The sequence below is a fragment of the Pezoporus occidentalis genome, unplaced genomic scaffold (assembly GCF_034315485.1).
Source record: "Pezoporus occidentalis ecotype Australia unplaced genomic scaffold, CSIRO_AGI_Poc_V1 ctg83, whole genome shotgun sequence".
NCBI classification, from domain to species: domain Eukaryota; kingdom Metazoa; phylum Chordata; class Aves; order Psittaciformes; family Psittacidae; genus Pezoporus; species Pezoporus occidentalis.
This window is the reverse complement of record NW_026916192.1, coordinates 4,756-31,680: the sequence shown is the minus strand read 5'-3', so window position 1 is coordinate 31,680 and position 26,925 is coordinate 4,756. Positions and strand designations below refer to the sequence as shown.

At 60.5% G+C, this 26,925-nt stretch overlaps 1 protein-coding gene across 2 annotated transcripts; it reads right to left on the bottom strand.

Moving 5' to 3' along the window:
- Positions 1-658: 658 nt before the first annotated feature.
- On the bottom strand, positions 659-25,935 carry MTCL2 (microtubule crosslinking factor 2). Of its 2 annotated transcripts, none has more exons than XM_062604139.1 (15): positions 25,500-25,935; positions 17,060-17,284; positions 15,365-15,523; positions 12,454-12,516; positions 8,801-10,021; positions 7,728-7,844; positions 7,471-7,596; positions 6,549-6,779; positions 6,285-6,392; positions 5,880-6,047; positions 4,637-4,888; positions 4,470-4,541; positions 4,043-4,113; positions 2,340-3,789; positions 659-2,246 (listed from the first exon to the last, which is right to left on the bottom strand). In XM_062604139.1, exons 1-15 carry the CDS (start codon positions 25,629-25,631, stop codon positions 2,097-2,099), a joined length of 4,545 nt encoding a protein of 1,514 aa, XP_062460123.1. In that variant the 5' UTR covers positions 25,632-25,935; the 3' UTR covers positions 659-2,096. The 2 variants fall into 2 exon arrangements, with proteins under 2 accessions (XP_062460123.1, XP_062460121.1); XM_062604137.1 differs by having other exon boundaries at positions 7,728-7,847; positions 25,500-25,934.
- Between the last annotated feature and the right edge of the window lie 990 nt (positions 25,936-26,925).

Here is a 26,925-nt window from a genome sequence, read left to right as displayed (position 1 = left end):
CCTCCCCATTGCTTTTGCAGCCCCATCACCAGCACGAGCTCAGCCCCCACCCCGCAGGAGACACCAGCACCACTATTTACAGTCAGACAGAAGCGACCAATATTACAAATCATTCAAAGGCAGGTGTAAAAATGAGAAACCACATTCTGAAAGTAGAGTCTTTAAAAAAAAACAACCAACCAAACCAAACCAACCCCCCTGTTACCAATGAAAATGCTAAAAACCACCCCAACAGGATCTATGTACAGCAGGTTGCCCATGGCAGTGCAGGAACCCCACTTCCATGGCAGGAATGCTGCTGGTGAGGGTGGGCAGCACCTGCCCCATGTGTCCCACAGCCGGGGGTCCCCCAGGGGCTGGCCAGGTGCCCCAAGGAGCTAAAGGCCTCCAGTGCTGGGCCTGCTGGCCCTGGCTGATGCTGGTGTGTCCAGAGACACAGGCAGTGAGCGGCTGGCCCGGAGATGCTTGCAGAGGCTGTGACCTGGCAGTGATGCTGCTGTGGGGCCGGAGCAGGAGGGGCAGCAGCTGCAGCAGTGCCTCTGAGGCCAGGCTGCAAGATGACAGCAATGTGCAGAGGCCCTAGAGCAGTGTACAGAGCAATAGAGCTGTCTGTGTACAGAGCCCCAGAGCAACGCACCGTGCCCTAGAGCAATGTGTTGAGTTCTAGAGCAGTGTAGAGAGCCCTAGAAGCTGTGTGCAGAGCCCCAGAGCAATGCACCGTGCCCTAGAGCAATGCACTGAGCCCTAGAGCAGTGTACAGAGTCCTAGAGCACTGCATTGAGCCCCTGGAGGCACCTACAGGCAGCTCCATCTCCCTGAATCCCTGCCTGGCCCCTGGCACCAGCTTGGAAATAGGTCAGGCAGCTGCCTCCAGGATTGCTGTTCTCTCCAGGGGCTGCCCTGTGTGAGCTCTGCACTGCCATGGGGGGCCGTGGCTGCTATCCCCCTCCCTCCCCAGGTAAGGCTTTTGCTGGTGGTGACTGGGGACCCCACTGCAGCTCCCAACCCACAATCTCTTAATGCAATTGGTGCCTGTCCCAGGCAGCTCCATTCGGTGTCTGTAAAATGCACTTGGTTTTACATTGCAGGCTGTCTGGAGTTGGGCAGAGCCAAAAGGGGAGGGGAAGAGAAAAAAGAGAGGAAAAAAAGAAAGAGAAGTATGGATATTCAGCACTTGGAGGAGAAAATAACTACAGGTGGCCCCAGGCAGGGAGGTGGGTGCAGTGCAGGAGGGCACCACAGCCGTGGCCCCTTGCGAAGGTGGCAGGAGATACGCACACATCAGTGTGCACACACAGAGGCACAAGCTGCCTCTCCCCACACTGTGCACCCAGACATCCCATCTCTGCATCCGGATGATCCAGGGGGACACCTGGCCCCTTCCCGGCACTGCAGGACCTCAGCACCCCCCCCCCAGAGCAGAAGGGTGGCCAGGGAGGGCCCCGCATCCAGCCCAGCCCAGCCTGGGTGACCACAGGGACCTTCCCCGCCTCCTTCCTGCCTGGGAAGCACATGCGGCCCAGGCTGATGCAACCACACTGCAACCGGGGCGGGCAGGGATGCGCTGGAGCTCCCGCAGGATGGGCAGCACTGGCAGCAGCTGCGGGGCCAACACGGCATCATGCCCCCATCTGTTGCATCCATCCAGTGTCCCCAGCGTGCTTCCCCCAGCCCTGCCCTATTTACACAAGCAGCCCCCCGGCTGCTCTCCCCTTTCCAGGCCCCAGCAAGCCCTCGGCATGGTGGGATCTCAGCTGATGTTCCCAGAGGGATCAGCACCGGTGAGGACCCCCCCAGTGCTGGCAGCAGCTCCATGGGAGCGCGTCCCACACAGACAGGAGGTGAAGCAGCCACCACGGTGGATGTCACCATGCTCCCCAAGGGCTACCGGCAGCCGGCTCCACATCTGCTTCCCAAGCGTCCCCAGAGGTGAGGGGACAGTTAGGAGACAGATGTGCCCACGGTGAGGAGACAGATGTGCCCACGGTGAGGAGACACATGTGCCCACACCGCTTCTGAGCGGGGCCCCGCAGGGCGTCAGCGCGGGTGCTGTCCCAGCAGGAGCATGGATAGCAGGCACGCTGCGGCCCCCGGCCTCACTCACTCGAGGCCCCCAGCTTCTCCTCCGCCCTGGGGGGGTCCGCAGGGTGCAGTTTGCACTTGGATGGGGAATGGCGGACCGCAGAGCGGGACGGCCGGGCAAAGCAGGAGGTGAGGGACTGGGAGCTGCAGTCACACGCCATGTCCTGCAAAGACAGATGGCACAGGGGGGTTAGAGGGGCCAGGTACCCTGTCCCCCGCCACAGTGGGGCAGCCCGGGGGGCACCCAGCCTCGTTACCTCGCTGGCTATGGCCGAGATGAGGTCGGGGTCCCGCAGGGCTGCGTCCTTACCCCCCTGCCCGGGGGACGAGGGTTTGGGGTCCTCGCAGCTGCTCTGCTTGAGCACTTTCTTGTTCAAGCCGCGGGAGATGCTCTCTGCTGGGTGGTGGGTGGCCGGGCCGGGGTGCTCGGCTCTCTTGCTGCCCTCCTCCCCTGGGGTCTCCTTCTTCTCCGGGGGGGCAGTGGGGCTCTGCGCCCGCCCGCACACGTTCCTGAAGAACTCCTGCACGAGGCCGTACTTGGGTGCTTCGGGCTTGGCCCGGCTGCTCTCAGGGCAGCCCGGCTTCCAGATGGACTCAGTGCTGCCCGCGTGCTCCACCACGCTGAACAAGCTGGACAAGCCATCATTGATGTTGCTGAGGACGGGGCTGTCGCGCGTGGTGGTGGAACGGGCCCAGGCAGAGCCGTTCTGCTTGCTCTGGTGCAGGTTCCAGAGGCTCCTGTCCTTAGAGGCATCCAGCTTGGAGGAAGACCTCCTCTGGAGCTTTGGAGAGCCGTATTTCGGGGAGCAGCACGGCCGCTCAATCCTGGAGTGCACCTTGTCCAGGGAGGAGGAGATCTGCTTGCTGCGCACGGACACGAGGGAGGAGGTGCGCGGGGACCAGCTCTTACTGTGCATGCTGCTGCCACGCGGCAGGTCAGTCTGCAGCCCGATGCTCACCGTCTGCGTGGTCTGTGTCCCCACATGGGCCAGCCCCACTGTCTGGCTCGAGGTGCTCTTCACCTTCCTCTCCAGCGAGCTGGAGCGGATGGCCTGCCGCACGCAGTTGGTGATCTCCTTCATGTCGTCGCTCATGTTGCCGGAGATCTCCAGGTCGTGCAGTGACGGGGGGAAGCGGGGCACCGGCGGCACCGCGCTCTCCACTGTGCCAGCGTCCAGCAGCTCCCGCTGCTGCTTGGAGAAGTTGCAGAGCCACTGGCTGTAGGTGCTCTCAGCGCTGGCCGACTCCTCCGGCTCCTTTGGCTTGGCCATGGTGAACAAGAAACCAGGTTCAATCATGATCTTCCCCTCCTTGCTGTGCACGAGCGGTGCCTCCAGCCGCCGCACCACCGGCGGGCTGTAGTAGATGCGGATCCCCGTTTTGTCAGGTGCTGTGTAGCTCCTCTGCATCTGCTTCTGGGCTGGGTCGTGTGCGGAGAGGCTGTGTGCCCATGAGTAGTCCCAGGAGGAGATGCCCAGCTTCTCCTTGGCCAGGCTGTCGGGGGCAGGCTGCTCAATGTTCACATATGTACAGTGGGAGGGAGGAAGGCCAGCGCTGTCCCGGATGCCGTTGGGCAGCAGCTGGGCAGCTGCAGATGCCTTTTTGCCCCGGGAGTGGTCGCCCAGCCCTGGCGTGGTCTTTCCAGGGAGGTAGGGAGAACAGTCAAGCAAGCTTTCAAACTCTGACATGGAGGAAACAGACTTGGTCCTGTGGGAGGAGAGAGGAGAGAGCTCACAAGGGGACAGGGCAGTGGGTTGGGAGGCAGCTGGAGGCACCCCGCTTTCCCCATAATGGGGCTCTCCTGAGCACCCAGTCCCACTCCTCATGGGAGCCCTTGGCCTCCATGGCAACCCTGGCCCACAGCTACACTTCCCCCAGCTGCTGGGGCTGCCAAGCCCAATGACTGCCCCATGCAGCCCCCTCCATGCCCCAGGGAGCATGCAGGCACCAGCTCACTCACCTTTTGAGGTTGGTTCCCTTAGCTTCTGCTTCAGAGATTGTCTCTTTGTCTGTGATTTTTTCATTGAGAGCCTGGAAGGACACAGAAGCAAGCTCTGGTGTCAGCAGGCACAGGACCAATGTACACAGATGGGCTGGAGCAGGGACTGCTGCACCCTGCTTCTCTCCAGCACTACCACCTTCCCCCATGCATCCAGGCCTAGCATCCCATTCCCACTGTGCCCGCATCTTTATAAGTCAACTCTTTATAACCCTTGATGTTCAGCCATGCTCTCCACCCTCTTACTCCCCCAAGTCCCTGGTGCTTCCCCTTCATTTGGTGTTCCAGGGGTGTTATTTGGGGTTCCCATGTCCTCCCATCTAACCATACCCCATACACTTAACCATATCTAAACATACACTCAAGCCCTCCAACCTCTCCTGCCCACCTCTTTCCAGTTGCTGCTGTGCTTCTCCATTTCAGAGTGCTTCAATGCCCATGGGTTGGTTCCTTTCTGCAACTGGAGAATGTGTTGGTCACTCAACATGTGGAATGTGGCCCTCTGGGCAAACAGCGGAGGCTGGAGGACATGTTCACGATGGGGACACACCATACCTGGTTGATTTTGTTCTGCAGGTCCTTCGCTTGCTGCTCTGCCTGCTGCTGCTCCTCCTTGAAGCGGGCCAGCAGCTCCACCTTCTCCTGGTTCCAGTTCTTCTCGCTGATCTGCAGCTGCTTGGTGAGGTCCATGACAGCACTGTAGGACTCAGCTAGGAGATGCTGGTGCTCCTCACGCTCCCTCTTCAACGCCACCTTCCAATCCGGCAGCGCACGCTCTGTGATCCCTTTGCCTGCCTTGGACTCCAGCTGCAGGAACATGGTGGTGGATGTGGGGGACCCATGGTGCTGGACATCCCCAGCACAGGGGCAAGGCCATGGGTTCCCGGTGCAGATCCCATGCTGCCCAAGCCAATAATGGTGTCCCCAAGGCTGTGCAGCCCTGGCTTGCAGCCACGTCCTGCCAGACGGGCTGGCAGACGGTCACCCAGTGGGACATGGACTGAATGTGCTGCCTGCTCGGCTGTGCCCTGCCTGCAGCCCTGCCTACTGGACCCAGCTCCTGGAGAGGGGCCGGTAGAGCGGACCCCAAGGATGCTGCTGCTGCTGGCAGCCAGGAAGGACCTGGGGGGTTGCCACTGTGGCAGCTCTGCTCTTTTAGGGGTGGGAGAAGGGAACTGAGCTCATCACTGAGCTCTGCCTGGAGAAATCCCGCCTGGAAGGTGCTGGGGAGCGGAGCTGATGTATGGCCATGGGTTGCTGCCAGCAGTGTGAGGGAGCAAAGACACTCATCACTGTGAGGGCAAGGCTGGGGCACTGATGAGACAGCTTCTGCAGCAGGAGATTCCCCCAGTGCTGAGGCTGCTCTCCCTCCACCTCCTTCCCTAGCCTCTGCCATAGAACCACAGAATGAGGTGGGTTGGAAAGAACCTTAAGATCATTCAGTTCCAACCCCCTACCATAGATCCCCCCTGCAGCACCCATGAGGGTGCAGAGCTCTGACCTGCACCATGACACAGGAAAACAGGAGGGCTCTGATGCTGCTCTGTGGGGAGGGACACTGAGCCCCGGCACCATCCCACTGGCCCCAGACAAACGCAGTGAGGAATAAAGAGCATCTTCTGCTGCTCCAGTCAGGTTTTCCTGCCAGCCCCGTTGCCATAGAAACTCGCCTCCCAGAGCGGCTGCTAATTGAGATTCCCACAGTGCCACCCTCTTCCCAGCCCTGCCCAGATGCCAGCGCTTGGCACACAGGCACCCCCCGGCTCCCCCAGCAAAGGGGGGTGCCCGGGGCTCCCACCTGGGCAATGTGGCACTTGAGCTCGGCTCGCTCCATCTCCCAGGCAGCCTTGGCCTTGGTGAACTGCTGCTGGAGCTCGCTGGCACCGCGCCGCTCCTCCCGCAGCTCTGTGCACAGCTCCTGCAGGGTCCCCTTCATCTCCGCCAGCGTCTTGATGCACTCATTGGGCTGCAGAGGGATGGGGGAGGTCAGAGGGAGCTGGTGGGACCCCACTGGGAGCTGCTCTCTCTGCATACCAGCCCCGGGGAGAGGGACAGCAGGTACCACCAGGGCACGGGACCACCCCTGGGGTGCCATGCCAGCGGGTAGCATCCCCTCCCAGCCATGCACCCGAGAGGAGCAGCCAGCCCATGCCTACAGCCTCAACGAGGGCTCATTCTACCCCATCATGGGGACCCTGCTCACCGTGTTGGGGGTCCAAGCATCCCCAGTGCACATCTTGTTGTCTGCCTGCTGCTGTGGGGCGAGCTCCTCCTCCTCCAGCAGCAGGTACAGCTCCTTCATGCTGTTCACCTGTGGGGATATCATGGCTGGGGTGATGAGGGGCCCCCACAGCATGGGATGGGGACATCAACCAGCTCTGGGTGGGACACGTGCCCAGGAGGGATGCCCAACAGCGTGATCACCCCTCCACAGCAGCCAACGTGGGAGCCCCTCAGCCCACAGTACCTCCAAAAAGTCCTCGCCCTCGCTGTGCACCATCTTGCCCTGGCGCCAGCGCTTGAGGAACCACTTGAGCTTCATGAAGAGCAGGAGGAAGCTCTGCCTGAACTGCTGTGACTCCTGCACCAGCAGGTTCTTCTCCTGGCTCCAGAACTTCTGCTCCAGCCGCCTCTGCAGGTTCAGGCTCTGCAGCTCGAACTCGCGCCGCAGCAGTGCTTTCTGGTGGTCCTCCTTCAGCTGCAGAGAGACATGTGGGATCTGAGACAGGGGCTGGCACAGCAGCGTGGGGCCCCTGCCCCAGGGTGTGGGCTGAGCCTGGTGCCAGCCTCATATCTAACACCCCTGGGGAGCTGCGCTGCCCTGGCAGCGTGCTGGGGATAGCAGGAACATCGAGGCATTGTCATGGGTGGAAGCTGCATAGCCATGTGCAAGAAGGAGTGTGCACAGACCCTGTGCCCCTTGAAGATGGGATGGAACAGCCCTGAAGAGGACTTGGGGGTATTGGACGATGAGAAGGGCCTGCAGGGACAGGCCAAGGGGAATGGCTTGAACCTGCCAGAGGGGAGACTGAGATGAGCTCTTAGGCAGAAGCTCTTCCCTGTGAGGGTGCTGAGGCGCTGGCACAGGGTGCCCAGAGAAGCTGTGGCTGCCCCATCCCTGGCAGTGTTCAAGGGCAGGTTGGACACAGGGGCTTGGAGCAAGCTGCTCTAGTGGAAGGTGTCCCTGCCCGTGGCAGGGGTTGGAGCTGGATGAGCTTTAAGGTCCCTTCCAACACAAAGCAGGTGGGTACTGCGCTCTGTGCAGCTCTGGGTGACATCCACGTGACACCCATGCCCTAAGGTGGATCATCAGCCTGGGGCTGGAGGTGTCCCTGGCCATGGGAGCAGGGATACCTGTCTCCCAGGTATCAGGGCTGCTGCCTACTCACCTGGCAGATCTTCTGTGAGAAGTTGTCCACCTCGTCCTTCCTCAGCTGCCTCTCCTGGGAGAGCTGCTCCTGCAGCCCCCGCAGGCTCTCGTTGGCCTCCGACAGCACCAGCTGCAGCTCCTTTATCTGCAACGGCCCGGAGAGGGGATTGCGGACGGTGACCTGGCCTCCCCGTGTCCCCAGCTCTCCAGAGGGACAGCCCCGTTCCCGCAGCCCCATCCCCATCCCTGCTGGCCAAGGGGGGATGTGGCTCTTACCTCGGTGGCATAGGAGTCATTCTCCTCGGGCCTGCAGGTCCTGTAGCTCCGGGGCTGTGTGGGGTCCGTGTCCTTGGCGTGGGGCATGCGGTAAGGGTCGGCGTCCCTAAAATCAGGCTGCTGCATGCGTGGGCAAGTTAATGAGAACAAACCAAAAGAGCGGGAAGAAAACAAAGCCAGAAAACAAAACAATGGGTCTCCGAAACAGTAAAGAACTACAAGACGACAAAAAGGATGAGGAGGAGAAGGAGCTTCATCACCATGGCGGGAGACAAGGCGGAAACCAAAAGGAAACACAGGATGAGGAGACACGTGGCCTGGATTGTTTGGGGAAAAGGGGGAAAAAAGAGAGAAAGAGGGAAAAAATGTGCAAACACCAGTTATGGTGCCATGCAGTGACTGGGGGAGACTGGGACCTGGGGCTGGTGGGACCACATGCAGGAAAATAGGACTCTGAACAAGCGAGTGTGCTCCAGAAACGGGATTGGGCCCACAGCCTCAGCCACCATGGACATCCCTGGTCCCTGCCATGAGGGACCCCCAGGAAAAAGGGGTGAAGACAAAGCAAAGCTGCTCTCCACTGCTTCAAAGGTACTCTCCATCGGATGCAGATCTGCCCTGGAGCCTTTGCTCTCCAAATTACCCTGCCTGGGTACCACTGGGGACTGAGGCTTCTTGCAAACAGGGTCCCCACAATTTGGGCTGCTGTTATTGAGGCTCATCCCCAATAAGCAAAGGGGATGCTGGGCTGAGCTGGGAGAGAGCAGTCAAAACATCAGCCCCTGCTAAGGTGAGATTACACCCAAGAGCCACTGGCCACGGGCAGAGCACAACCAGCCCATGCGGGGATGTGCTGGGATACCCACCCCATCCTGCCCTGGGCACACTCTGTTGGAGCAGAGTCCTACCTTGTCCTCGGTGCCCCTGGCATGCAGTGAGGTGTTAGTCTGGGTTTCACTCTGGAGAAGCAGGAGGTTACATTGGGGGTTGGAGTTTGCTCCATTAAAGCAGGAGGAAACAGGGCAGCAAATAAAGCGGTGGCTGCTGCAGGGGATGCGGCAAGAAGCCCGTACCTGGAAGTCAGAGGCATGCTCCTTCTGCAGCCCCTCTTTGGTGGTGTCGTGGCTGCTGGGGCCAGAGAAGCTGAAAGAGTCTGTGTGCTCCTTGAGGCTGCTGGTGAGGTGATCCACCTTCCTCACGAAGCAGCCCAGGTCCTGCTGGAGCACACCCAGCCGCATGAGCAGCACGTTCATCAGCTTGGCATCACTGGGGCTCTCACCTCCGCTGCCCACCGCCTCGCCCAGCAGCCCCCCAACACACTCGTTATCCAAGCAAGCCTTCAGCCCAGAGGTGAAGCCGTTGGCATCCGAAATCAAGATGTTGATCGCTTTGCTGACAAGCACCGCTTGGTCCCGGATGCCCACCAAGGTCTCCAAATCCTTGGGCTTGAGCAGCTTGGCTGGACCATCGGGCACCTTCCCACCACCGAGCCCATCGGCTTCGCCGCCGTTCGTGCTGTCCCTCCAGCTGGTGGTGGGGATGCACTGCGCCGAGTCACCGGCCTCGGCGTCCGTCTCCAGCATGGGCCGGGTGGTCTGGCAGGAGGCGAGGTCGCAGCGCTGCAGGTTGGAGAGCAGGACACGGTTCTCGTACTGCAGCTTCTTCACCTTGCCGCTCAGCTCGCTGATCTGCACCTTGGCCGTGGCCAGCTCCTCCTGCGAGGGCTCGCTGACCACCGAGCAGCTGTCCTCCGACAGCGTCACGTCCAGGTCGTGCTCCGACTTGTACTTGCTGAGCTCGCTCAGGAGCAGCTTGTTCTGGTCCTCCAGCTCCAGCAGCGAGCGCCTCAGCAGCTCAGCCTCCTCCTCCACGAACTGCAGGTGCCGGCGCAGCTCCGCCACCGTGTCGCCCGTGTCCCCGCAGCCTGTGATGCCCGCCAGGAACCGCATGTCCTGCGCCGGCAGCTCCCTGTCCCCCTGGCCCTTCATGTCGTCCATCTCCGCCCGCAGCCCGCGGTTCTCCACCTCCAGCTCCACTATCCTGCGGCTGAGGATGTTGGCTTCCTCCTCCACCAGCTTGAGGTGGACCTTCAGCTCGGCCTCCCGGGAGTGGGGAGAGTCGGCCAGCTCCTCCACCGAGAGGGAGCTGTCGAGGTCCCCGTACAGGGACCTGTACTTCAGCAGCTCCTCCTTCATGCCATCGTTCTCCTTGGCCAGCTTGGTCAGCTTCTTGCACATCAGGGCCGACTCCTCCTTGGCAAAATGCAGCTGGCACTTAAGGTCTGCGCTGTCCTCCTGGGGGGACCAAGAGGGTGCAGGTGTTAAAGGGTGCTCCTGGGGCCACGGGGGCTCTGAGCGAGCCCTGGGGATGTGCCACCCTCCCACCCCGGGGAGCTGCAGCCCCTGTTTGTGGAAAGGAAACAACTTTTGAGATCCATCCTGGAGGCTTTCAGGGGGAGCATGGAGACAGAGCGGGATGCCTGGGTAAGGAGAGCCGTGCCTCCAGCCCCTGCTGCTGCTGCACCCCTCTGCCAGGGCTCTGCTCCTCCCATGGAGCCCCAAACGCTCCATCCCGGGGTGGAGAAGCAGCAGTTCCGGTTGGAATCCTCCCGAAGTCCCACTCCTCACCCACCATTTGTCCTTGCTGGCACCAGGGGACAGAAACCCCAGGCAGCAGCTCCTAGTCCCTTCCCCAGCCCCTCTGCTTCCTGGGAGCACTTCCCCACGTGTGCTTTTCTAAAGGCGGGAGCCCGGCTCTGGGCTGCCTGCCCAGGCACACTGCTCCTCTGCTTCAGAAACCCTTCCGGATGCAGGACCAGTATTTTCCCTTCCTGTGCCGTGGGGTCACTCCAGTGCTCCAAGCTCGGTCCCTGCAGGAGGGGACCTGTGGGGCTGCGACCCTCACCCCACAGCACCCACTGGAGCTCAGGAGCATGCTGGCACCCATTGTCCCTCTGCCTGGCTGAGCTCATCCCCTTTCCTGTTTCCTTGCCTGGCACAAATAAGATGTCCCCCTCTTCGGGTGCTCCTGACCCCCAGCCATGCCTGTGATCACTCCCCAAGCCCCACAGCAGCTTTTTACCCCACCAACTTCCCAGGCTGCTCATATTGAGCCCATGGCTGATGGGGTGGCTGTCCCATGTATTCAGGGTGCTGGTTTAGTCCCCAAATGGCCACAGGAGCCTCCCTGCTGCTCCTCCACGCTCACACACGCAGGCACAGCTGCTCTAAGGCGCATTAAAGCTGTGCCCCCCCGGAGCTGCAGAGATGGGGGGGGGGCAGTGCAGGCAGACATGACTTCAGTTCCTGTTTATTCAGGGGGGGAAAAAAGCAGCAGCCGGGGTGTCCCGCTGCCCCCTGACATCGCTGGGGACACACACACGTCCCCAGAGCCACCTCGAGTGCTCCTGGGGTCAGGGCAGACCTCAGCACTGAGTCTGTGTCCCCTCACAGCTGCATTTCCAGTGAGCACCAGTGCTCTCCAGTGTGGCCACGCTCACCCGGGCAGGAAAGGGGCCCAGGAAACCACCAATGAGTCACAAGCATCTGTGCCTGTGGGGCCACAGGGAGAGCGAGCATTCAAGGGGGACACATCAAGGGGCATTTGAACCTGGGGAAGCTCAGAATTTGCTTTCCAGCACTGGGTCCTTCCTGGAGCATCCATCCCACTGCAGAGCTGGGATCCAGCCCTGCATGCCCAGGCTGAGGGGTCTCAGCTCCATGGGGATGTGGGAAGCAGAGGGGGGTTTACTGCAGCCCAGGGCTGGGTTTGTTTTGGGATAGAGGAGAGGAGGGGCTGCATTTCAGTCTCAGGAAGGGGGGGTGATGGAGGGACCCCCTTAGCTTGGGTGTAGCTGCAAAGCCGCTTTGGGGACATGGGGGCAGGACTCTGGGACCATCATCTGGCCTGAAAGGGCTCTCAAGGATGGAGCTAAAAGGAGATGATAAATAAAAGACCAAAGGGGGAGGTCTCTGAGAGCCTGGGGATCCCCGTCCCGTGGCTGCACAGAGTGGGCTGTGCAATGCTCAACCCTCAGGGTGCCCAGGGTCCCCACTATGACACTTGAGATGCTCTCAGCAGCAGGAGTGCCTTTACGGGGTCTCCCTCCCTACCCTGGCTTTGGGGCACCGATCTTCTCCCCAGAATAAACCTTCCAGGTCTTTTGCCTTTGAAAGAGGATTTTTTCAGCATTAAAACACTTGTGTTTCTATTCCCGCAGCAGCAGCTCTGCCCCTCCGACCCCAAGTAACAGCATTAGTGACTCACAGCAGCTCATCCCAACAGCAAGTGACAGCTGAAATCCTGCTGCAGCCCAAATCCCCCCAGCACCCTGGCAGGGCAGGGACAACGCGGCCACCAGCCTGTCCCATGGGGACCCTCAGCTCCTCACATCCTATGGGGTAGGAGGGACCCAGGATGCAATAGCTGCAACCCAAGAGCAGGGGCAGCTCTGCAATGGAAAAGCCAAAGTCCTTCAGCTCCTTCCTGCAGTCCTGACCCATGGAAAGGGTTAAAGCCACAGCCACTGGTGCTCCATTGATAAATGAGATAAAGGAGCAGGTGAAGATGGAGCAGGCTGGCCCAGGAGTCAATCCCTCCCATATACAGGATCTGAAAGGCAGGGAATCCCTGCAAGGGAGGGGATGACACTGCCATGCCCAGCTTTACTTCTGGCTCCACTGGCACCATGACGTGGGGTGCTGGTGGGACACCCCGGCACTGATACCTGCACTGATGGTTTCTTCTCAGCCTTCCCGATGGAGCGAGACCCCCGCTTCTTCAGGGAATTCTGCAGGGAGAAGAGAGCTGTTACCTGGAGCGAGGGCTCTGCACCCCAGCACGGACAGACAGACCCACCTGGATGGGTATCGGTGCTGTGAACCCCAGGAACACACCAGAGCCCCAGTGGGCTGAGCTTGTTTGCTGAGGGGGAAGCTGGGCTGACAAGCAGCATGATCTCATGAGGTTTGGCCAGAAATTCCCCCTGCAGGCAGGCTTGCTGTGAGCGAGCAGGAATGAGCAGGAAATGAGCCGTGGAGAGGCTGAGTCATGGTCCCTTCTGGATGAAGCAGGGAATCCAACCCCCAGGCCAAGCGACAGCTCTGGGGTATCCCAGTGTGGGAGCAGCCTCAAGCAAGGCACAAGTCCTGGTCACTGTTATGGGGAGGGCTGCTCAGCAGGGGGATGCTGACTCTGCCCTCGGGCTCTCTGGGGACACAAGGGACAATCTCCAGGACAGCTGGGGGATGGGGAGGACAAACAGAGCAAGAAAGGAGACCAGAAAGGGGGAAAAAACGATGTGCCCGGAGCAGGGCCAGTTATGTGGGGAGGGAAGCTGGGAAAAACCCCTCAAGAACACCCACACAGCCCCCATGAGCACCGGCCCATCCGTGCAGCCGCCCTGGACCTACTTCCAAGCGGGTGCTGGGGCCCAGCAGCCAAAGAAAGCAGCTGGGAAATGCAGCTGAAATGTGAAATGCTGCCCGTGCCAAGGTGCCGGGCTCCAGCTTTCCTATTAAGGCCACGACCATCTCTGGAGCTGCTGCAGGGCCTCTCCCGGGGACTGCCTGTGCCACGTCGCATCCCGCACCAGGCACTGCCCGGCCCCAGCACAGCACCCTGGGGCAGATGCTGCTGTCACTGGTCCACCTCGGGTGTATCCCATGGGGTGGCTGTGCCCCTGGGTCTCGCTGTGACCAAATTCAATGTGGCACGAGGTACCTGGACCAGTCCCGCTTTTCTCCTGCCCCCCAGCACATGCCATGGAGGGGCACAGCACACACACTTTTGGGATAATCTGCCCATCCCGACAATTATCCGCTTATGGGAGAAACCTCTTGGAAAGGAGACACACTGAGCCCTGAGGGGTGAGCCCAGGCCTGCGCAGCCTCCACTCAGCCCTGGCTTGGCTGCTAACAAGCTCTGCCATGCTCTGTGCCCTGCAGCAGCAGGGAGGAGGTGGAGGAGGGCTGTGAACTCACTCATTTGTCTCATTAGCACTCTGAGTGCTCCTTGAGTAACCCCATGCCCTTGCTTGCCTGGAGACACACCATTGGAGCTGGGCTCTGAGCTGGGCTGGGTGTCCTCCCACCAGCAGCATCCCTTGGAGCGCCGCAGAGGGGCCGTATCCTCTCCCACGCTCTTCTGCCAGGGCAGGGCAGGAGCTGGCACTCAGGGCTCGCTGCACTGACCACACAACCATTGGCTATGCCTGTTTTTCAAGCACAAGAATCCTCCAGCCCAGCTCCTGCTGCTGCCATTTGTTATTCAGCTTGTGCTGGCTGCAGGGAAACCCATTTCATGCCTGTTAGTGCAGCCTGCACAGGGGAGGGATGAGACACCCCATCGGGGTGATGCTGCTCTGTGACACTGAAAAGGTGGCTGCAGAGGGGATGGTATGACCACGGCTGGGTCCTGTGGCTTGCCAGGTGCTGGTGCCAGCATTAATCAGCTCAGGGAGACCATACAACACTCCTCCAGTACCTAAAGGGGCTGCAAGAAACCTGGAGAGGGGCTTTGGACAAAGGCCTGTAGGGACAGGCCAAGGGGAATGGCTTTAACCTGCCAGAGAGGAGACTGAGATGAGCTCTTAGGCAGAAGCTCTTCCCTGTGAGGGTGCTGAGGCGCTGGCACAGGGTGCCCAGAGAAGCTGTGGCTGCCCCATCCCTGGCAGTGTTCAAGGGCAGGTTGGACACAGGGGCTTGGAGCAAGCTGCTCTAGTGGAAGGTGTCCCTGCCCGTGGCAGGGGTTGGAACTGGGTGAGCTTTAAGGTCTCTTCCAACACAAACCAGGTTGGGGTTCTGTGACTGGGCACAGGCAGCCCCATGGATCCCAAAGCCATGTGCTGGTTCCTTGCTCTGCCACACAGGGGGCACAGCTGGGGGCAGAGGGAGCTCTCCCTGCATCGTGTCCCCATCCTCAGCGGGAGCAGGGCCAGAGCTCTGCCTCAGCACATCTCTCACGCTGCTCTGATGGCTCAGCCAGCGATGATGCTTCCCGAGGCTCCCGAGGGACCAAAGGCATCCCGGGCAGTAGGGAAGTGGGTTACCAGTGCTGCGGTGGATCACAAGTACACACTGTCATGGGGATGCCTTTCCTGATGACATCGCTCCTGGCTGGGAACTCTTCCCAAACCTGGCACAGCATGGGGTGCCCTGGATCTGTGCTATGGGCACATGGCTCCCCAGGACACAGATGGGACCATGCACCCACCCAGCTCCACAGTACTGCTGGGACACCACTGGGACATTGCAGCCGTGCAGCCTCATGGCTCAGCCCCACTGGAACCAGCAGCATGTGGTCAGGGTACGGCCACCACCAGGCACTGTGCCAGGGACACAGCGGTCTCCACACATGGTGCAGAGCGTTGGCCAGTCTGAGCAAGTGGCTGAGGACATGTAAGTGGCTCTAGTGCAGGGGGGGACAACCCATAGACCACCAGCACAGGGCAGAGCCACCCCACGCCCTGGGGCGGGCTGAAGCACGTCTCACACAGGGCAGGCACTGCTCCGGTTTCACAGCATCTGCAGCAGGGTTTGGGTTTCAGCGATGGGAGCAGGGATGAGATCCCACGGAGCAGACACCTGCCATGGGCAGAGTCCTGGGGACGCCTCCCGATGTCCCCCATGTCCTCTCACCTCTCGGAGCTTGTCCATCTCGTTCTGCACCACCTGCTTGGCCAGCTCAGTCTCGATGAGCCGCTGGCGCAGGTCCTCATTCTCCTCCTCCAGCCGGATCCTCTTCTTCTCCACCGCCTCCAGCTCATTGTGGAGCCGCACGGACACGTCCTTGGCCACCTGGGGACACAATGGGGCTGTCACAGCATGGCACAGTGCACACAGGGCTGGGACCGCAGCACCTGGGCACCACAGGCCTCATATGAGGCTGTTACTGAGACCCTCCAGAGCAGCCACTGCGCTGGTGACACCATGGCTCTTGTGTGTGTCCCCTCCACTGCCTGCTGTGGCTGCTGTCCCCGTCCCCCAACTGTTAGGCTGCCCCACTCCCCATCCCCTGGCCAAACCCCACCTTCCCCATCCCTAACAGGATACTCATTGCCTTGTTGTACTATTTTCCCACACCGTGAAGCTGGAATCACTGCCACAAGGCTGGGAAAGCAGGCAGGCAGCATGACAGCAGGCAGTAGCCACTCACTGCAGGCAGCAGCTGCGCTGGCAGGGAGAAAGGAGAGCTGCTGCATCACATTACAGAACAAACAGCAGCTGCCCGGGTGAAGGGTGGCTCCATCCATCCATCCATCCATCCATCCATCCTGGGCACAGACCCAGAGACCCCCTCTCCAGATTCCCGCAAGGGAGCAACCCCTGACATAAAGGGAGCTTAACAGCATGGAGCATTCACTCCTGCACCTGAAGGAAGGGAAAATCATCTCCAGTGCCCCTGGTCCCTTGCCTGCCTGGGGTACCGGGGCTGTGGAGGCAGATGGGGTGGCCCAGGCCATGGAGGCAGGCTCCCATTCCCCACAGGGATGGGCTGTGCTTTTCTTTCCATGAAGGGAGAAGCTGGAGGGGGATGCTTCAGGCAGCAGCACCCAAGCTGGGGGCTGCTGGGCAGCCTGGGAGGGGACTGGGCTCCCAGCAGCATAAGGCAGGCTCACAGCCCCATGCTCGGGCGTGCCTCAGCTCCAGGACTGGCTGTTTCCTGCTCAAGAACCAAAGCTACTCCTGGAGCTGCTCCCATCCCCTCCGAGCCGTCACCGCTCCCCACTCCTGGCAGCAAGAGCCCTCAGCAAACACTCACTGGCACCAGCAGCTCCTCAAGGCCAGCGGCTGGTGGGGCAGAGCAACGTCACCCTGCAGAAGTCCCCTTGTCCCTGCCCCAGCCCGGCCTGCCACCATGCCTGGGGCTCTGCAAAGGTTCCCTGATGGCTGAGAGGAGCAGCCCCATGTCCCCAGCGTCCTGGTCCCTATGCTCCCTCTCTGCACATCTGTGATGCTCCAGCTCATGGCAGTGGCCCCATCCTGTCCCCATCGGTGCAGGATAAGGGAGGTCAATCCTGGGACACACAGCTCCAGCCTGCACAGGACGAACCTCACATATGGCACTGCAAGACCCCCATCCTTGACAATGCCGTCCCTCTCCACCCCAGGACCCCCCCCAAACACTCCCCACCTGCCAGCTGCAAGCACTGCTCCCCACTTCCCATATCAACTCCATGAGCAGGGAATCATGATGCCCCCACTGACAGCCCAATAAGCAGCCCAATCCATGGCACTCCCTGCACATCCCCGGCCACGCCATTGCATTACACCAGCCACGGTGTCCACACCTCACCTAAACCCACGTGTGCCGTGGGGATTGCACAGCCTCACCTTGACGTCCTGCTCGAGGCTGTGGATGAGCTCCCCATCCACCTGCCCGGTCTGCGCCACGCGCAGGCTGCGCCGCTCCGCCTTGCGCAGCCGGTACTGCAGGATGCGGCAGGTCTTGCTGGCCTGGTCCAGCTGCTGACGGAGCTCCTGCAGCTGGTACACGTCCTCCTCCATGTAGACATCCCTCATCTCCAGCATCTCTGCGCGCAGCTCCTCGATCTCATCCTGTGCGGAGATGTGCGTTAGAGGGAACGGAACGCGCAGATGCTCTCCCCTCTTTTTGTGTGGTGGGGACACATCCCCACCATGGCTCCCCTGTTCTCCTCCAGCCCACAAACTCTTCACACACCTTCAACCCCTTGGCTCATAGAATCATAAAATCGCAGAATCCCAAACTGGTTTGGGTTGGAAAGGACCTTAAAGTCATCCAGTTCCAACCCTCTTTCACAGGCAGGGACTCCTCACCCTAGACCATGCTACCCAAGGCTCTGTCCAACCCCACCTTGAACACTCCCAGGGATGGGGCAGCCACAGTTTCTCTGGGCACCCTGTGCCAGCGCCTCAGCACCCTCACAGGGAAGAGCTTCTGCCTTAGATCTAACCTGAACTTCTCCTGTGTCAGTTTGAACCCATCACCCCTTGTCCTATCACTACAGCCCCTGATGAAGAGTCCCCCTCCAGTCAAGCCCCATCCTTGCAGGAACATGGCTCAGAGCCAGTTGGGCACCATCACCCGCTGGTGACCCAGCCAACACGGGTGCATCGGTGGTGAAAGAAAGAGGAAGATGGGGGAGGGAGAGGAGCTGCAGGAGCAGCACAGGCGGCAGCTGCAGCACAGAGAATACGGGATGTCTTTGGAAAAGATGTGTCAGGGAGGCAGGCGAGAGGAGGAAGAGATGGCAGGCAAGACAGGGAGGCAACGCAGGGACACAGCAAGATGCTGCCAGCACCAGGAACCAGAGGTTGTCCTTCATGTTGCCACCAAGCAGCAACCGCTGGGCTGGGTCCCCTGGTCCACCCCTTCCCAGCTTCATCAGCTCTCATGGTGACAAACCCCTCCTAAGTCAGCAGAGCCTCCGGCACTGAGCTGCTCTGTCACTGCCACAGCAGGGCCAGGACTGACATCCTGCAGGCACCAACAATGATTCAAAGCCTCCTCCAGACCTGTGGGAACCCTGCATCAGCTGCAGCCCCAGTGCCACCTCCCCATCCAGCACAGGGCAGTGGTCACTGGGGATGCTCAAGGACTGTCCCCTCCTGTCCCTGGGACTCACACAGGCTGCGCTGCCCAAAGCTCTTCTCACATCCCTGTGAGCACCCTCCAAGCAAAGCTCAAGGCATCACACTGGCTGCTCTCCTCCTCAAGAAGTCCCTGGACCCGGCATGCTTCTGGGAAGGGATCAAACATCTACCTTCCAGCCACCACTGAACAACCCCATCACTACCAAATGTCACTCCTGCTCCTGCCTTGTTCCATGCCACGGCCACAAGAGGAGGATCCAGCACAGGCAGCAGGGATGCACAGCCCCGATTCCCCCCAGGCAGAGGGGACAGGACCCCACTGCTCCTGACCCATGACAGTGCTCTACAGACAGGGTGAGCAGCACTGTGCCGGCTCTGCCAGGCGCTGGCACACTCCCTGCCCACTCATCCTGCTGGATAAAGCCCCAGCTGCAGGAATTCCCCCTAAAGGCAAAGCGGAGCCCGGGAGGGGGGGCAGCAGCTGCAGGGACAGGCACAGTCGCCCACTGTTGGCTTTGAGCACTGTGTGATAAACAAGGAACGTCAAGGAGACAATCCCGGATTATCTTCTCGTCCAGGCTGCTAGAGCGCTGCGGCCCCGCAGCCACCAGCATCCTGCTGCCCCCCTGAAGCTGCTCTGCTTCATGCTGGGGGCTCTGGAGAACAAGAGCAGGGCACAAACAGCCCCGAGGCACTGAGATGGGCATCTGGGAGTGCCAGGGCTGCTCCAGGGGCAGCCCGAGACTGCCCTATGAAGGAGCATCACTATGGGCATGTCCACCCCTGGACAGCTCAGGGGTGAATCCCCCAAGCCTGAACACCAGACAGCCCTGTGACATTGCGATGCACCCAATGGAGACGCATCAACAGCACTGCCTACCCCATACAGCAATGCCACAGCCCTGAGAACACCACCTTGTACCCAAACCAGCCAGGGGAGCTGGCTCATGGCATCTATTCCTTCGGAGCTTTCATGGGCAAGGTTGAGCAAGCTGCTCTAGTGGAAGGTGTCCCCTGCAGGGGGGTGGCAGGGGTTGGAACTGGATGAGCTTTAAAGTCCCTTCCAACTCAGACTACTCTGTGATTCTATGTAAAATGCATCATGCATCACAGGCGCTCTGCAGCAGGCTGATGGAAAACCACCTTTCACTACCGAAGTCATGCGAATCGTGGCTTGAATCTGATTGCAGAGGCACCCCAGGCTGCCTGCATCCTGCTCCAGTGCTGACAGTACCGGCTCCCATTTGCCATGTGGCTTCCCCAGGCAGCAGCTGAGCAGGGCAGGGAGCAGGGACCTTGGAAAAAGCCCAACCAAACCTCACTGGAAGGAAGCCTGGGCTTGCAGCACCAAGAGCTCCTCTTGTTTATCCCTCGGGTTGTAGCAACCATTATAGTGGGATGAGGCTGTGTCCAGCGTGAGCTGCTGCCTGGGCAAAGCCCATCGGCACAGCCTGGAGCTGCTTCTCCCAGGACTGGGGCTAGTGGGTTTGCAGCAGGGTCGGCACTGGAAGGCTGGGAAAGCTGCAGGAATTTGCATGTACCCCATAATAGCAATAAACCCTTCAAACGGCAGCAGCCCAGCAGCCACACAGCCCATCCCAATCTTGCCCCTAGGAGGCAAGCTGTGCCATAAGCCGTAGTAACTGGATTAGGATCGGGAGCAGAAAATGCCAGTAAACTGGAAGGGAGCTCAGGATGGCAAAGCTGAGCCCCTCCATGGCCAAGCTGCGGCAGCAGAACAGCCCTGTGGTGACTGGAGGCAGCACACGGGGGGCACAGGGGTCCCCCTATGGCTCTGGGGTCTGTGACAGCCACAGAGCCTCACCCTTTGCATCTGCACATTTTCTGGGGGTGATGCCCCAAAACAAAGCAAAGAATCCATCTGGATAAGGTGAGAACAGAGCTAGGAGCCAGGAGGAACCCCATAGAAACATCCCCAGTTGAGGGGTGGCATTGTGACCATGAAGCTCCATAGCAATTATAAACCAAGTGTGAATTGTGAACTGGTTTGGGTTGGAAGGGACCTTAAATCTCATCCAGTTCCAACCCCTGCCACAGACAGGGACACCTTCCATTAGAGCAGCTTGCTCCAAGCCCCATTCAACCTGGCCTCATGAAACAGAGATGAGGTAAAACAGAGAGAGGGTAACACTGAGGACGAGATAAATGACTTCTGTCCAAGAGGCTGCCAGGCTTGGCCTCTCGTCCCATAAGCAAAAGGTGCCCACCCCTGCATGGAGTCCCAGCCTCCCAGCACCCCTGGGCTGCTCATCCCCTCCATCCCCCAGGATTACCCACCACAGCATCCGTGCCCACCCCATCTCTGCAGCCACAAAGACTTCATTCATAGTGGGTTTATACCACAAGTCACCCCTCTTAGAAATGATGCTGGGGACCTGTAGCTCAGGAGGACTCATTTCAATGCCCAAGGCACAAGGGTGTGCAAAAGCAAACACCTCACATGCCTGCAGGAGCCAGGTTGTACTGCACAGAGGAACCCGAGAGACAAGATACCTTCAACCTTCTCTGCACAAACCTCAGAGACACTGGGTCTCCCTGGGGAGATTATTAAGGAAACGAAGGAGCAGCAAGATGTGATGCAAACTGCCTGGATCCAGTTCAGACAAACGTGCGTGCAGGTCCAGAGCAGGAGGAGGTAACAGCTACAGACTTGTCCTGATGCCCACCTGCAGGACACCTCAAAGCGCAGATCAGACCCATCAGTGTTGTGGCAGAAGAGTTAAACCCTCAGCTCTCCTGCCCAATGGGTGACATGCTGGCTTAGGTGTTTGCAAGAACACAGCATGCTCAGAGCAGCACAGGGACTCGCAGCTCCTCAGCAGGATCCACTATCTCTTAGAAGCAGAAACAGCAACGGATACACAAGAGGATGATGCAAACAACGCCATGGCTGGTGGCTGAGGTGCTGCTGACAGCACAGACACCCTCAGCTTTGGCAGCCTCAGGCTCTGGGGCAGAAGGGGGACAGGCAGCACTCGGGGAGCCCTGCCCTGCTGTATTCACACCCTCCACCTGCACCCCAAACATCAGCACAGGCTGCAGAGGAGGATCAAGGGTGAAAGCTGCCTCTATGCTTTGCACTGATGCCTTTGTGAAGAGCCTGGGGCCACGCAGGCAGCGGGAAAGCCTGAGATCCCTGGTGCAAAGGTGGGGATTATTGTCCAGGAGCAACAAGCACCAGCTTCCTCTGAGATTACAAGGACAAAAGCAGCAGCTTCCCATTAACTCTGAGCCCCCAGCAGACAGGAGAGGGAATTATGCTAGAATTTGCTAGGGGGAAAATGAAATCAAGAGGGAATTTCAAAGGGAAATTGCCTGTGGTGTCCCTGCCAGCCAGGGGATCCCAGCAAATGCAGCTCACCCAAGCCCATGTGGGGGTGCAGTAGGTTGAAGGATGGGTAAAGCACACCCTGTGTCACACAGAGATTTCTTTAGGTGCATCAACAGCAGCTCTAGCCCAGCTCTGACAGCAAATATCAGCCATCCTTCCCTCCATGTCATGCTGGAGCCCAGTGCAGCACAGCCCTGCCCTGGCTGGCACCACAGCTCCTGCTCAGCACAGAGCACGTCAGGGAGGTGAAAATCCACATCCCACAGCTTTACACCTGCCCCATAATGAACATGCAAACAGCGGGGGCCTCTCTGCAGCCCAGCCCCTGCTGGGCAGCACCTCAAGAGGCAAGAGCCTGCAAATCCCCTTGCTCTGGCTGCTGGCAGGTGATACATGGCACATCCCTGCATCCCGGCTCTGCCTGCGCTCACAGGGACCCCCGGGCATGGTCCCTGCCCCTGTGGGCAGGCAGGATGTGAGCAGCAACAGAGCTGGGCCCCTGTGACAGCCCTGTGCCAACCAGGCTGCCCAGACACAACCTCCAGGTCCCCCATGCACCCCCAGCTGGGGCTGTGTAGCTGGAAATATACTGTTGAGCCCTCACTGGTGGCACACACTGGTCCCTGCCTGCCTTGGGAGGAACAAGGCACCCATTCACCCACCCTACGTGTTGCTCCATGGAGCTGGGAAACGCACCAAACCCCAGGGATGCGGGTGATGCAGGAGGGGGCAGGCAGTGCTGTGCTTCCAGCGTTACACAGCTCTCTCCTGAGCACCTTCCTAAGGAGAGGAGAGGAAAGGGTTTGAAGGCATCCCCTCCCCTCGCTCCAAACCCTCTCCCGTGCCCACTCTTTGTCTGCCCATCCCTCCACAGCTGCTGCTGTATCACATCTCACATATTCCAGCCCACTGAGCAGGGCTGGGAGCTCCCCATCACACTGCTCAGCAACAGTGAGATGGGGCAAGGACACCCGAGACGCTGCCCCTCCTTGCTGGCTGCCACCCTGCACGTGAAGAACGGCCCTTTTTTGGGGGGAACACTCGAAATAACCCATTTATGGGGTGTCACAGCAGGTGCACAGGAACAAGAGGACACACGAGCCCAGTTGGTGCACCCAGAGCGGGAGGAGGAAGGCAGAGCCTTGCACAAATCTGGGTTACAGAGAGAAATGGGTGAAGTGTGCTTAAAATATATACGTTTGATTATGGCAGCTGAGGGAGGATGCGACGTGAGCTGGCACTGCTGCCGAGGGCTGCAATGTGCTCTGCTGGGAAGCTCCAACCCCAGCGTGCAGCACACGGGTGTAGTAGCACCACACACGTCTGGCCTGTGCCAGAACGCTGCCAAACCCCTTCCATCCCCCAGAGTTCCTCATTTCTCGTTAAGAACACACCAGGTTTGAGCTGGCTCTGATGAACACATGAAAAAATACTCATTTGCAGCTCGCTGCATGAGTCCTCGGAAATAAGTCACCTCTGAGGAGCCTGATTCATCCATAGCCAAGGGGAGGGGAGGTGCTGGGGACAGGGGGCATCTCTGCAGGTTCCCTGCATGCTGCTCTCCAACCTGGGCTGCATGGCCAGGCGGGTGATGTTCATTGCTTGGGGTAGGGCTTGATTTTTGCCCTAAAGCCCCAAATAAATACCCTAATTTTTAGCAGAGCTGGCAAACCAGCCCCCTGTTGCAATGCAACACAGGTTTCTGCTCCTTAAGGGAGCAAACCTTCCACCTTGGAGCACAAGGGGTGCCCGGCTGGAGCCTGGGGACCATCTCAGCAGTCTCCTGCTCAAGTGTCATGAGAAACAACCTACAACATGGGCACAAGCAGGATGCTCATGTCAGGGAATAGACCCAAGTGCACATAGCATATACTCATGGCATATACTCTATACTCATGGCCAAGTAGTGGGGATGCCACCACCAACCCACTGCACTTCTTGGTGCACGTATCCACTCTCCCCAGTGCTCCTGGCTGGGGGGGTTCAGCTGCCACCCCTCAAGGCAGGTAGAACACTGGCAGCCCGCTGGCCTGCAGCCTGCAGGAAGAGCATCACGTGGAAATGGAGGAAGCGCTTGCTCGGCACGTTGGAACCAGAGTGTTTGCATGCATGTTCCTGGACACTGAAGGGGCCTCATCTGTGTTTTTCCACCTCTCAGTAAATCAAAGCCCTTAAGCTCTTGCTGCTAATTCTGGCAGGACTTGGGACACCAGCTGTGAACTGGGGCTTTGCTAATGGACAAAGGGCCTGACTGAGCATCTTTGAGCGCATCCCCAGCACCGAGCTCCCACCTCGCAGCTACAAACCCAAGGCATTTACAAGCTTTGGCACCAGCCGGTCAGAGCTGGCCTGCTTTCCAACCGGTGACATCCCAAGAGCAGCCACTGAGATGTGTGCCCCCAGCAGGTGACTGCACAAACATCTCATCCAGAGCTCCACCCTGAAGAAGAGCAGAGGGTGCAAATGCCTGCAGCCCACCAGGACGCGGCGCTTGGTGGGTGTTTGTGCCCACCCCGCAGCAGGCAGTGCTGCCAAGGGGCAGCAGGTCAAGGCGTGACTGAGAATAAACTGCTCTGTGCCTCTGTCCCCATACAGCCCATCTGCTCTGGCTTCACCCACCATGCCCCACCCCGAACCAGGCAGCCATGCTGCATGCCCAGAAAAAGGCCCTGGGAAGCACAGGAACCTTGGAAAGAGGCAAGCTGGAAAATGTCCCCAGGGTCTGGCAGCATCAGCAGGCAGGGAGGGCATGGGCAGCATCCCTCCCTGCACCAAGCTGAGCAGTGCCCTGCTGAGCAGCGTCCCAGGATGCCAAACCAGGCTGAGCCAAAACCATGCCGTGCTCTGCCATGTCAAGCTGGGTGGAGAAGAGCTGTGCCGTGCTGAGCTGTGCCAGCCCAGGCTGTGCTGAGCTTAGCCATGCTGAGCTGGCGCCATGCTAAGGCTTGCCATGCCCAGTTGGGTCATGCCAGGCTAAGGTGGCCCACATTGTGCCAATGTGTGCCCTCTGCCATAACGTGCCATGCTGTGCTGAGCCAAGCGGCGCCCAGCCATGGCACACCATGCTGGACCAGGCCCAGATGGGCCCTGCTGTGCTAAGCTGAGCTTTGCTCTGTGTCAGCTGGGCCATGTCAGGAGTAGGGAAGCCATGCCCTACATCCAACCATGCCCTACATCATGTTATGCCAAACTGAGACAAGCCCATCCACAGCATGAAGTGCCATCCGCAGCTGTGCCATGATGCACTGAGCTGAGCTCACTTGTACCATGCCAGGTCATGTCCAGCGATGCTGTGCTGGGCTGAGCCATGCCAAGCCCTGCATCCAGCCATGCCATGCAGTGATGCCCAACTGAGCCAGGCCAGGCTATGTTCAGCAGTGTCATGCCAGGCTGAGTCAGGCTATACAGGGCTGAGCTGAGCTGTGCCCTGTGCCCAGCCATGCCCAGGGATGCTGCACTATATTGTGATGTTCCATGGAAGGCTGAGCTATGCTATTGCACACAGATGCTGTGCCTTGCTGAGCCATGCTTTGGGATGCCATGCCATTACCAGGGATGCTGTGCCATGCTGAACCATGCCCTAGGATGCCACATTGTGATGATCCTTGCCTTGGGATGCTATGTTGTGCCCAGAGACACTAAGCCACGCTGGCGCATGCCCTAGGATGCTACAGAACTCCATGCTATAGCCAAGGATGCTGTGCCACGCCGAGCCAGGCCCTCAGATGCCATGCTGTGCCTCGCCATGCCATGCCCAGGGATGCTAAAGCATGCTACGCAAGGGATGCTGAGCCTTGCTGACCCACACTGTGCCACACCACTGCCCAGGGATGCCGCCGTGCCCACCTTGAGATAGTCGTTCTCGGAGCGCAGGTCCTCCAGCTCGCGGAGCAGCCCGTCGGTGCCGGCGTCCAGCAGCTCCTCGGTGAGGTCGGAGAAGGCGAGCGAGGTGCTAAGCTGCAGGCGGCTGCTGGCCATGGAGGCGGCCGAGGGCTCCTCGGGCAGCGGCGAGGCCTCGCCGGCCGAGGGCGGCGGCGGCGGGGCGCTGCCCGGGGACTCGCCATCGCTGCCGCTGAGCCCCAGCTCCAGCGAGAGCAGCTTTGCCTCCTCCGAGGCGCTGCAGTCCGACACCTCCGAGCTGCTGTCGGTCAGGCTGGGCCCGGCCACCGGCCCCGGCCCCGGCCCCGATCGCTTCGCCCCGGTGGCCGCCGTCTCCGCGCCGCGGCACCGCCCCTTCGCCCTGGCCGCGCCGCGCCCCGCCGGCCCCTTGCAACCGGCCCGGGCCGCCGCCGCCGCCGCCCGCTTCTCGGGCCGCCCGTCCTTGCCGCCGCCCGCCCGCCGCGAGTGCGCGCCCCCCGCCGCCAGCCGCGGGGCCGCGCCCGGGTGCCCCCCGCCGCCGCCGCGCCGGCTTTTGGCCAGCGACCAGCCCGGCACCTCCTTGGGGCGGGCGGGCGATGGTGCCCGCTGCGGCTTCTTCTTCCTCTCCGGGAGCGGTGGCGGCGGAGGGGCCGGCGCGGGGGGACCCTGCTCCGCCGGCGCGGCCTCCATGTCCCGCTGCGCTGCGCCGGGCTGAGCTCGGCTTAGCCCCGGCTGCCGCTGCGGCTGCGGCCCCAGCTCCGCCCGCCCCGCCGCCGGGCGGGGACGAGCGCGGGCGGCGAACAAAAGGCGGCGGCGGAGCGGGGGGAGCGGGGGGAGGCGGCCGTGGCCGCAGCGGCAACAGCGACCCCTCCGCCCGCACAGCGCCGCTGCCGTGGCATCGCTCCTGGGTAAGGGGCATCCCGGGGGGAAAGGCACCCCGGGGTAGGGGGTCCCCCGGGGCACCTTCAGAGCGCAGGCATTTGGGGGCTGTCCCGGCGCGCTGCTATGGGTGAGGGTCACCCAGGCATCCCTGGGGACAGGAGATCGCCGGGGTACCCCTGTAGGGGGGGGGTCACCCCGGGGTGTGGAGGTGGGGAGGGTTTCTGGGATACCCCTGAGAGTAAGGGTGCTCCGGGAGAGGGAATGGGGTCCCCAGGGTGTCCTCAGCAGTGCAAGTCCCCAGGGAGAGCCTCTAAACACAGCCCCCCCCCCCCCGGACAGTCTCGGAGGTGGGGGCCCCCAGGGTATCACTGTAATTGTAGAGCATCCTCAGAGGCAGATGTCTCCCATGGGTGATAGGTCCCGAGGGCCCCTCACGGTGAGGATCCCGAGGCACCCCCACGGATAGGGGTCCCCTGGGCCCCCCTCTCACGGTGCCCACCCTGCCATTGGGGCGTGCGGAGCTCCTCACGGT